This window comes from Rhinolophus ferrumequinum, chromosome 20 (genome assembly GCF_004115265.2).
Source record: "Rhinolophus ferrumequinum isolate MPI-CBG mRhiFer1 chromosome 20, mRhiFer1_v1.p, whole genome shotgun sequence".
Classification (NCBI taxonomy): Eukaryota; Metazoa; Chordata; class Mammalia; order Chiroptera; family Rhinolophidae; genus Rhinolophus; species Rhinolophus ferrumequinum.
Window position 1 is genome coordinate 18304032 of NC_046303.1, and position 12359 is coordinate 18316390.

At 42.1% G+C, this 12359-nt stretch overlaps 1 protein-coding gene across 3 annotated transcripts in view; it reads right to left on the reverse strand.

The window, feature by feature from the left end:
* Positions 1-12359, reverse strand: part of DNAH11 (dynein axonemal heavy chain 11) — a 294793-nt gene that overhangs the window by 2411 nt on the left and 280023 nt on the right. For all 3 annotated transcript variants that reach the window (XM_033088403.1, XM_033088404.1, XM_033088405.1), the window contains 3 exons: positions 12034-12276; positions 8740-8922; positions 8545-8660 (listed from right to left, as the gene is read on the reverse strand). In XM_033088403.1, coding sequence (XP_032944294.1) covers positions 8545-8660; positions 8740-8922; positions 12034-12276 — 542 coding nt within the window. The remainder of the gene's footprint in view (positions 1-8544; positions 8661-8739; positions 8923-12033; positions 12277-12359) is intronic.

Genomic DNA, 12359 nt, shown 5'->3' on the forward strand with positions numbered 1-12359 from the left:
CACCAGACCAGAGCTGCCGGGCAAGGCAGAGGCAGTAAGGAGAGCACAGGACGACAATGTTCTCCCGTGTGGTAGTTACCTGAAAGCAGGAAAGGTTAGTATAAGGTGGTTTTATCCATCGCATGCCTGTGGTTTGAGATACTGCCATTTTTACACAGGTTCTCTCATCGCAGCAGCACAATTTTGCAAGGTAGGAGGTATCTGCAATTTACCTATGAGGAAGCCGACTCAAAGGCTAAGAAAAATGGACTTTGATAAAATTAGGAGACACGTGAAACGTTGAAATGCAGATTTCAGGGCCGCTAAAAACTGGGAAAATGGAGCCAGGGGTATGAGATGGAGCACAGGAGGAACAGCCAGCAAAACGGTTCTCCAGAGTGAGGGCCACTTGGACTAGCCCTGAAATTTTCTGGGACTTGGTTTGGGTCAGAGCTGCCAAGGAAGCCGGGGGTGGGGGGGAATGAGAAATCAACCCACAAAGCACCCCTGCAGGAAACATCTGCCTGAGCCTGGGCTGTGAAGGAGGAAAGGCTGTAAACTTGTTCAAACTTGGGTCACCACAAGGAAAATTCCTGCCGGCTTAGAATGTGGCCCTGCCCCATGTTACAAATCACTGGTGTAGGGGAAACATAAAGATAGATAGATAACAGAAAACAGGCAAAGCACAGGAAAAACAACAGTAGAAAGACTTTATCTCAAAATGTTGCCACAAGAAGATAACCATTGCACCCAATTTGCCAGGAGGTTTTAAAAAAAATGAAGTAACGCTTGTATAAACAAGATAGTTTAGAAGTGGTCAGGTTAAGAAAAAGGAAATTAATTTGGAAGTTTTCAGAAGCAGAGGAAATACTGATAGAAATATAAGCAAAAGTAGCATAAGGTAGAAGAATACTAAGAAAAGCAAATGGAAATAAAGCTTGAGAGAAAATAAGATGAAAGCTAAAATGAAACCACATATTTACTACAATTCTAGAAAAATTTGAGTTTTCCCAAATTACAAATTTGAACCTGTATAAAAGGACATAGCTATGTTTCAAAAAATTTGGCACAGAATATATATCTTAGTACAGACTGAAGCTAAGAGAATCCTGTAGTCAGAAAAAAAACATGGTCTTTTATAAAGGGAAAGACGATGTCGGTTTCCGGTGCCTCTATATAGCAGTATTTGATGAGAGAGAGAGTGATGCCTACAAAGCCCTCCAACAATGTATGGGTTAATATTCTTTTAATGAGCCAAACTGTCATTTGAGTATAAAGACAGCTGATTGTATGGCATAAAAAACAGCAAATCCAACAAACAGGAACATTGACAACTCAGGAAATAGGAGTCTGAAAAAAAGACTGAATAAGTATGTTTAAACGCCAGAGAAAGAAAAAGAATAATAGTCATAAAAACAAAAACAGGAAATTAAGAAACTAGGTCAGGTACTTCCTCCCCAAATATAAACAACTTGGAGCTGAAAAATGATTTTGGACAATGAAAAATTTTAAAAATTAAGAGGAGAAGTGGACCAGACACAACTGAAGATATCTTGGAGATCACCCAGAACTGACAAAATCAACCAGAATAAAGCAGACACACAAATTGAAAATGTGAGAGTTCTGGTAGATAAATATAACAAGAATGGGGAAGGCAATATGTGGAGAAATAAGAGCTAAAATAAAAATTTTTCAGAGTGGAAGCAGCAGATGGGCTCAGCATAAGGTACAAAGTAGGGATACATTTTTAAAAGTCCACACCTAAATACAGCAGTACATTGCAGGCCATTAAGTGTAAAGAGAAAACTCCTAACTTCCCAGCGAGAATAGATGAGTTATGTAGAAATGACAAGTATATTTAAGAACAGACTCATTAGCTATTATAAATGCCAGAAGTCGATGGAGTTATGACATTGAAATTCTGAGAGAAAAATAATTGTATCCTAGAATTCTACATACAGGTCAACTATTAAGAGCAAGAGCGCAGTGAAGAGAATTCTGACAAAAAGAATACTATTTCCTCCCCACCACATTCACTGAAAACGCTGTTGTATATTTTATCCTTTCGTAAAAAGAAAAGGGGGCCCAGAGCAGAGGAGCCCAGCAGGAGATGCAAACACAATGAGAAAGCAATATATGTTGTTAAAGCCAAAATAATTACTGACTATAAACAAAATAAAAATACTGTGGTTTAAAATAAAGTTGATCTTCAATTCTAGAACAGAGGAGGCTGATGTTCAGAGAGAGTAAAATGTCTACAGGAAAGTGTTGACATTGTGTTTGAAAAATCAAAAGTGTGTATGTTACAATGGAAAGTGTCTCCACGAAAATGGCCCCAAGCCTGTCCAGGGGTAAATATGGAATAAATAAAACTATTAAACTAACAGAAGTCAGAAAAGGTTGGAAAAGAAGAGAAACAAATTAGAAAGCACAAAATAAGATGGTGGAAATAAGTCCAAAGTTATCGTATAAAATTTAAGTGTAAGTACAACTTTTTGATTGGAGATAGTGTTTGATTTGGGGTATTCGAAGTGTTAATAGATCCAGTGAGGCTCTGCTCCCCCTTCCCTGCTGTGTTCTGTGCTGTCATCTGTGGCGTTTCCACACTGCACCTCCCACACCTGTGTTGGCACACATCCCACACAGCAAACACTAGGTGCCTGCGGGGGGCGGGGGGGCTAGTTTCCATGTGCAGTCATTTGGAATTCTAATGGGAGTTTCCAGTTTTAAGGCTCAGAGTAACATTCTGACTCATGGAAGACAGACTCAGGAAAGCGAGGACAAAGAATCTGTACTGAAGTCGGGAATAGAGAGAACCTTATGAAACGTTCTGTATTGACTACCAAGGCCAAGGAACGGGTGGAGATAACACTGGCCCTCAGGGAACGGTGAATTTCTGTCCCTGGCTTTGTGACACATCTGTACAGTCACACCCACACGCTGACAGTCTGATTTACTGCATACCATACTACTTTTAAAAGCCCTGAGATGGCATTAGTAACCACTGGCTTTGAAAATAAGGGTATAGAGACCTGCTGTCAAGACAGCAGAGTAATAAACCACTGTGCTCACCACCTCCCACAACCCCATCCAAATGAAAACTAAATTATAGAACCACCACCTTTGAGAACCACCTAAGAGTAGCTGGATAGAACTATAAAGATATAAAGAAGCCAGGTTGAGACTGCTAGAAGTGGCAGACATGAGAAATGGACCGGGCCCACACCCACATGTGGTGGTGAAGAATTGGGAGGGATATCTCTGCTGCAGAGGTCCTGCCTGAGGAGTGAGGGGTCCCAGCCCAGTGCACTAGTGCTGGGAAGAGGAGTCCCCATAACAGTGCTGTGAAAATCATCAGGGATTCTGTCTGGGTAAGACGGGGTGCTGAAGACCTAGGTGTCCTCTTAAAGGGCCTGCGCAGAGACTCACATTGCTTACAAACACTTGCCCTAAGCTCCATAGAAGGGACAGCAGCTTGAAAAGTGCCAGGGACACACAGGGGAGGAACTGAATTAACTAGTTTCAGGGTGAAGGCTGGAGGGGCAACTCTCTCCAGGACTAAAGTGACCTCCCCCGACACAGCTGGTTCAGGAAGACTCTAAATCTGCATCGCCATTAACCTGCCCCACCTGGTGATTTTCTGAGACCCACCCTCCCCAATTCACAAGCCCAGTCAGAACCTTTCAGAGGCTAATCTACCCAAGTGCTGGCTTGGGTCCATGCTGAGGACTTTCCTAAAAATCTCTGAAAGGTCCACAAACCTCAGACAAGCAGCAGCTGCCCTAGGCATACCCTGTACCTCTTGCTAAGTGGCCCCAAGCCTGGCACTAATGACGGCTGGTCTCGGTTCAAAGCATAACCACTCCCAGGTGTGTCTAATCCCAGCACAGGCAGCTACCAACTGCAGATCACTTAGTAGCTCCTACGAGGTGTCCCTGCGCTGGACAGAGGCAGCAGCTTATCTTGGTCTGCACTGGAGCACCTCCCAAGAGGTCCCAAAACCACACACCTGGTAGCTGGCTACAGAACACCATCCAATTAGTGCCACAAGTAACACTGGTGCCTTGGCAGGCACCATGCTAAAGTGAATCCCGCTCAGTGGGGTCAGCCCCTGCCCAGCAGCTTCTCCTCAGTAGTCATAGCCAGTCCACATGGCCAGTTGGCCTGAGGGTCAGTTACACCCATTGATGCGTCAACAGCAATCAAAGCTCAATTACAACAGGAGAACACACAAGCCACACAAAAGACAACCCGGAGCACCTGGCTCAAGTAACTGGGCCCCACAGAACACCTACTACATAAGGCCACTCTGCCAAGACGGGGAGACATAGCAGATCTACCTAATAGGGAGGCAGCCAAAATGAGACAAACATGTCACAAATGAAAGTGAGAACAAAACTCTTGGGACAGAGCCAGGAGTGCAGTTTCCTGAACCAAGTGAGCCGAGAGCCTCACTTGGAAAGGTGCTGGTTCAGGTAGTAAATGGCCACCAACTGTGATTGGATAGCCATTAGCTGTGGCTAGTTGGCCGTCAGCTGTAACCAGTGAGCCATTGGCCACTAACATAACTGCTGTGGCTACGCTAGCAGCAAATGGGGGCTAGCAAGAAGATGGTGGCTGACAAGTGCGGATTGCAGTTAGGACGGTGGATTGCGGACAGTGTGGCTCCTGCTTCCTGTGTCTCCAACCCAGCTGCCAGCGAGGATATAGTGGTATGACTCCCCTATCTATGGCTCCGTGGGTGTTCCTTTTCGGCCTCACCATGTCCTGCGTTACTATGTGGGGAGTGGGACAGGAGACCCCGCCTGCTACCCTGCATGACACATGGCGCAGCTAGCAGGGTCCTCTGCACAACAAATGGTGCAGTGAGCAGGGTACGGTGCTGGCCAAAGCTTCCGAAGGGCAGTGAAGCAGTTTGTGCACATGAACATTCCGTCTCAGGAAGACCAGGAGGAGCAGCTGCCGGAGAGCTGGACCCCCATGGAGAGGTGGGAAGATGTGGACAATTCTCCAACCAGCATAGGCCTGAGAAAGCGAAGGTTGTTGCGACCCTGTGGGCTGGGAAGTTCTTGCTGAGGCCCTCACCCCCAGGTTGGGGAGGACTTGGAGCCCTTGCCCTGCAGAGAGGGCATACATTGTGAGGCTAAGGCACAGCCCTGGTGGATGACTGTGGACTATGGGGAATGGGCTCCATCCCTAATTTAATGGATCGCTTGACTGTTTGCTTGGGAATGTACCATCATGTAGTGGAACTGGCGGATGTTTGCTTTTGTGTCTTGACCAGCCGCTGTCGAGAATATGTGAGAGGCCCTGGATGTGCCCAGGAAGTCGTGCTGTGCTCAGAGAAAGTGGCAGTGCCCTGAGAAACCCTGGCTGTGCCCAGGAGAACTGGCTGTGTCCAGAGAGAGTGGCGGTGCCCTGAGAGCCCTGGCTGAGTCCAGGAAGTCTGGCTGTGCCCAGAGAGAGTGGCAGTGGCCTGAGAGGTCCTGGCTGTGCCCAGGGAGACTGGTGGTACCCTAAGAAGCCCAGGAAGTCTGGCTGTACCCAGAAGGACTGGTGGTGCCCTGAGAAACCCTGGCTGTGTCCAGAGAGCCTGGCTGTGTCCAGGATGTTGCATTCACCTCCAGACTCCTCTCATAGGGCCCCTCGCGGAAGATGTTTGTTGTGAGGCGAGACCCTATAGGGGTGGGGACAGAGCAAGGAGTGCAGTTTCCAGGCTCTCGGCCTCATGTGGAAAGGTGCTGCCTCAGGTAGTAAATGGCCATCAACTGTGATTGGATGGCCATCAGCTGTGGCTAGTTGGCATCAGCTGTAGCCAGTGAGCCATTGGCCACTAATATAACTGCTGTGGCTATGCTAGCAAAAAATGGGGGCTAGCAAGAAGATGGTGGTTGAGCTAGCAAGTGCGGATTGCAGTTAGGACGGCGGGTTGCGGATAGTGTGGCTCCTGCTTCCTGTGTCTCCAACCCAGCCTCCAGCAAGAATATAGTGGTATGACTCCCCTATCTATGGCTCCGTGGGTGTTCCTTTTTGGCCTCACCATGTCCTGCTTTACTATGTGGGGAGCGGGACAGGAGACCCCGCCTGCCACCCTCCATGACACTCTAAAAAAGAACTAAACAAACTAGAGACAAGCAATCTACCAGATGCAGAGATCAAAACATTGGTTCTGAGGATGCTCAGTGATCTCAGTGAGAATTTCAACAAAAAGGTAGGACACACAAAAGAGATAGAAAACAAACAAACAAAACACGTGAAGAGCACAATAACTGAAATGAAGAACACATTCAGTGGAATCAAGAACAGATTAGATGAAGCAGAGGATTGAATCAGCGATTTAGAAGACAAGGTAGCAGAAGACACCATATTGGAACAGCAAAAAGAATTTAAAAAATGAAGGCAGTTTAAGGGGCCTCTGGGACAACATCAAGCGTACCAACATTTGCATCATAGGTGTACCAAAAGAAGAGAGAGAACAAAGGATTGAAAACCTATTTGAAGAAATAATGACTGAAAATTTCCCAAACCTGGTGAAGGAAACAGACATACAAGCCCTGGAAGTACAAAGAGTCCCAAACAAGATGAACCCAAAGAGGCCTGCACCGAGAGACATCATAATTAAAATGCCAAAGGTTAAAGACAGACAGAATCTTAAAAGCAGCAAGAGAAAAGCAGGTATTACCTACAAGGGAGCTCCCATAAGACTGTCAGCTGATTTCTCAACAGAAACTGCAGGCCAGAAGGGACTAGCACAAAATATTCAAAGTGATGAAAAGCAAGGACCTACAACCAAGGTTACTCAACCCAGCAAAGCTATCATTTAGAATCAAAGGAGAGTTAAAGAGCTTCCCAGACAAGAAAAAGCTAAAGGAGTTCATCATACCAAACTAGTATTACAAGGAATATTAAAGGGACTTCTTTAAGAAGAAGGAAAAAAATAAAAAATATGAAAGAAAATATGGCAAAGAAAAAATATTCTCACTGACAAAGGCAAACACAAGAAAAGCAGTAGATCGGGTAACACTAAAGCTAGTACAAAGGTTAAAAGGCAAAAGTAGGAAGATCATGTATAATTACAACAGTAAATTAAGGGATATTCAAACATACACAAAAGAAGTAAAAAATAATGACAAAAACACAAATGTGGAGAGGATGAGTAAAAATAGTAGTGATATTTGAATGTGTTTGAATTTACATGACCATCAGCTTAAAACAGACTGGTATAAACATAGGTTGGTATATATGAAGCACATGGAAACCACAAACTAAAAATCTACAAGAGATATACAAGAAATAAAGAGAAAGGAATCCAAACACAACAGTACAGAAAGTCATTAACACACAAGAGAACAAGAGAATAAGAAAGGAATAGAGAACTACAAAAACAATGGGAAAACAATTAATAAAATGACAATAAGTACATACCTACCAATAATTGCTTTAAATATAAATAGATTAAATACTCCAATCAAAAGACAAAGGATAAAGAAGAGGTGGTATATATATACCATGAAATATTACTTGGCCATAAAAAGGAATGAAATCATACCATTTGCCAACAACATGGATGGACCTAGAGGGTATTATGCTAAGGAAAACAAATCAAATAGAGAAGACAAAATACCACATGATTTCACTTACATGTAGAATCTAAAAAACAAACAAACAAAAAAATGAACAAACAAAACAGAAATAAACTCAGAAATACAGAGAACAAACTGATGGTTGCCCGATGGGAGAGGGATTGGGGGACTGGGTGAAAAAGGTGAAGGGATTAAGAAGTACAAATTTGCAGTTACAAAATAGTTGAGGGAATGTAAAGTATACCATAGGGAATATAGTCAAAAATATTGTAATGACTATATTTGGCGTCAGGTGGGTACAAGACTTATTGGGGATATCACTTCATAAGTTATATAAATGTCTAATCACTGTGTTGTACACCTGAAACCAATATAATATTGAATGTCAACTGTAATTGAAAATAAATAAATAAATAAACAACATGGAGAGAAACAGCTGGGTGATGGAGAGTGGCCAGGTGCTGAAAACTTAAGCTCCTGGATAAAGCAAAGCTCCTGAAGCTGGGACTACCTTTGGGTTTTTCAGTCATAAAAGCCAATAAATTCTCTTTTATTTAAAAAAATTTAAAAAACATTTACTAAAAGAAACAGAAAAGAAAATGAGTGTATATGATAACGTGAGAGCAAACTCAAGTTGCCACCCACAGCCATTTAAATCATAACAACTCCATGGGGGAAGGCTATTATCTACATTTTTCAGATGATAGACTGAGAAATTAGGGCAGGTATTTTGTCCAAGATCAAATAGCTAATAAGTGAGAGACAGAATTTGAATCTTGCTCTGACTCTGCCTCTTAATTGACTTTTGCTTTCGAAACAACACACTAAGGAAACTCAAACAAAACGGGTGGTAGTTTGCACACTTACTGAGTACAAGCACAAAGCACAGTCTTGACAGTTTTTATGGGGCTGAATAATTCAGAACACTGAATCAGCACCAAAGCTGATAAAGGACAGTGGGAGCGAAGATAGGGTTGCTTACCACTGGGCCAGGCCGTAAGTAGATGGATAAGCCAGTTTGCTCCACGTGTCTGGTACCGTGTCGTAACTCAGTGCGGACTGCTGAGCTTCCACATCAGGAGATAAAGTCAGCTCCCCCTTGCACAGAGAAGAAAGGCCACATAGTAAATGTCATCTGATGTCATGAAGCCTGCTCTAGCCCCACTTTTAAACTTACCTTCAAACCAAGGTCTAATTGTTGAAGTGACACACGGATTTCCTGGAGGAGAATATTCATCCTCTCACATTCTTGGAAGCAAACAAGAACATAGGGGTTTCTGTTTGTGTTTTTTTGCATGATCTCTGCCATGTTGAACTCTTCTGGAAGTTTCTCCAAAATGTCATCCAAGACATTCTTAACCTTAAATCATTAACACACAAAGATTTAGTTCCTTTTTGTTTCATTTTTGTTTACGGTGACCACAGGTAGATATATAGATATATATGTTTGTGTGTATAGATATGTATGTGTGTGTGTGTATCCACACACACAATACACACACACCCTGGGTGCCAAAAAAATGTATACAAGTGGACACTTTGGTCAACGGTGCTCAATCAGTAGTTCGCCGTCATCAGAAGTGTCTGGACACTGATGGTAACCACTGTGAGCACCTCTTGTAATTGCAGAAGTCAAACGTGACTTGTATTCATCTTTTGTTATCAGTATATATTGAGTATTACAATTTTAATACAATTTTCTTAAAATGTGTATACATTTTTTGGCATCCTCTGTATATATCTTCTATTTTTTTAAATCCAGAATATATCATACAATCCCCAAAGATGCTTGCTAATGTGTTTAAAAGATGCCTCCTACTCCCAGGAGGTGGACAGAGTGGCCTTGCCATCTATCTTAGCTCACTTCTGTATCAATGCAGCCCACCCTTCCTTCTTTAGATCTCATCAAGGAGGAGATGCTATTTGTTTGTAGTTCATTCACTGATAGCATTTAGGAAATATAAGAACTGTCATCAACTATATTTCATTTGTATGTAAAGATATGATCAGAGGAAGTAGAACCCCAGCATTTGGGTATTACATTTTTTAATCTGCTAATTAAAAAAAAAAATCATAAGAAAAGTCACATGAACTAAAGATGCCCTTTAAGTTTGACCTGATTCTGATGACTCTGCTGCTGCCTTCCCAACTGACATGTCCTAAAATTCTGGGAGCAATTTAGATCAACGTTTTCAACAACAAGGAAGCCTCTATCTTCTATAATTGTTTCCCTGAAGAAATAATAGATTTATACATTGGAGACATGAATATGTACGTGGTACTCTGATGTGCATATTTATTCTTTCTAAGCCATTTTACTGAGCTGGGGAAAACCAACAAATATCTAAAACGGACAAAAGATTGAGAAATATCGCCTGTCTTCAGCCTCAGGCGGCATTCCCTCTCTCCTGGATTTCTCGGATTACTGCCTGTGCTTCCAACATCACGCTTGCAAGTAGGTTTAGCCCCTCACAGCTGGTAATGTGTCAGGTCCTGAAATCTTAAATTCTTTTACAGCAGCAGTAGAGAGTATGAAACAATGCAGTAGAGAAGTTAGGTAAAAGAACGGCTTTTGGAATCAGCTGGAATTTGGTTTCCTTCACTGGCCCTTTCTAGATGTCTGGCCTTGGAAGTTACCTAAGCTTTTCCCTGAAATAGGGATCTTGATACTACTCAGAGCTATTGAGGATTAAATACATATTTGTAAAGCACTTTCTTTAGTGCCTAGCACATAGTAAGCGTCCCCTAGATGGTCATTGCTAAAATTTGTTTGCCTATCGGGGGTGCTGAGGCATCTTTATCGCATTTGCTCTGCATTTTCTGGTTTAATGATCAGCTTTCTTATGGGAAAGATTGAAACCCAAAAATTAAATGAAAGCCTCATCCACCTCTCTGCTTCTATTAACAATATAGCTTTTCCCAAGTGGACGAATTTTTTCTTGTTCATCTTTATAAAACAAATCTAACATTCACATAAGGAAGATGACAGTATACAGGATAAAACAGTATACAACGAATTCTAAAGCTTCTAAATTACAAACAAGTATCTCAACAAATGACCTTACTTCAAGAAATGATTGAAAAATTTCAAGAATTAATATGGAAAGTCCTGGGACTTCACTATAATTAGATCTGATGATTAGTGTCTTCCAACAACCTGAATCCTTGTCAATCAAATCATGATTAACAATTTTGAGAGAGGAATAAGGGCTAATTTATTTTGGGGAACATAAACTATTCAGGTTTTAATTTCACGAGAAACAAGATTTTTAACCTAAATGTAAAAAAAATTTGATGTCCATTTCTCATCATTCTATAGCAATAAATACCTTCAAAAGAATAAAATGCCAATCTCCCAAGACAATGTAAAAGAGACAGAGCCAAAAACACATTGAGAATGAAAGGCAGGCCAGATTTGGAGAAGATATTTGCAAAACAATACAAAGGACAGACACATAAAATAAAGAGTCCTTACAAATCCATTGACAACCGAATTAGAAAAATGGGGAAGTGAAAATAACAAGAACAGGTACTTTACATGACAGTATGTCCAAATGGCCATAAACCTATGAAAAGATATTCAACATTGTCCCTGCACTGAGGAATGCAAAATTAAAACCACAGTGGAATATCATTACCCCTAACAAAACCACAGGGGAGAGAGAGAGAGAGAGAGAGAGAGAGAGAGAGAGAGAGACAGGCTGAACTTTCACAGTGTGGATGGGAGTGAAACTGGTACAACCCCTTCAGAAAGCTGTTAGTGAGTATTTATGAAAGCTCAACATATCCTTTGATCCAGCAATTCCACTTCTGAGAATGAGTGGATAACTTTGGGAGTTACCTTTGTTGACAAAACATACAAGAATGTTCATGGCTGTGATACTCATAAGGTGAAAAACTAGAAACAACCCAAATATCCATCTATCAAGAATAAAGAGTTGTATATTCATATCATAGAATATCAAAAGGAGTCGTTGGTCCATGTACAACATAGCTGAATCCCAGGTGTAATGTGGAATGGAAAGAGCTAGACATAAATGAGTACATCCTGTAAGACGGCATGTATTTGAAGTTCAAACACAGGCAAAACTAATCTACCATGTTTCCCCCAAAATAAGACCAAGTCTTATATTAACTCTTGCTCCAAAAGACATATATGGGCTTATGTTCAGGGGATGTCATCCTGACAAATCATGCTAGGGCTCATTTTCCGGTTTGGTCTTATTTTTGGGGAAACAGGGTATGGTGACAGAGGTAAGAAGAGAGATCTGGAGGGGGAGGGGCATATTGACTGGCAAAGGGCATGAGTATCCTTTTGGAGTATTGGAAATGTTCCGTATTTTGATCTGGGTGGTGGGTATATGGATATATGTACACAAAGGTAAAAATTCATTGAGTCATACGCTTCACATTAGCACATTGCTCTGTATATACGTATACCTCAGTAGAGAAGAAAAGAAAGACCCTCTACCTTGTCTTCTGTGGACTGTCCCAGCTCGTCACTGACGAGTGCATTCCTGGGCTGCATCTCCAGCAAAGTTCTGAAGAGAATGTTGGATGTTACTGTCAGGAATTCTATTTCAGCATTTGGATGGAGGCCATACAGCGTTGGGCTTTCTGGCGGAAGCATCTCCTCTATGTACTGGTGGTAGCCCGGGTAATCTAGATTAGGTGGGGCTGCGAATCCCGGTGCCAGCATAAGTTCATCTTCAATCTGCAACCGAAAAGGAGAAGTTGGTAGTTCTAAACAAAATGGGCATTGGTCTTTGCTTCCGAAACATGTTGAGCAGGTCCCAG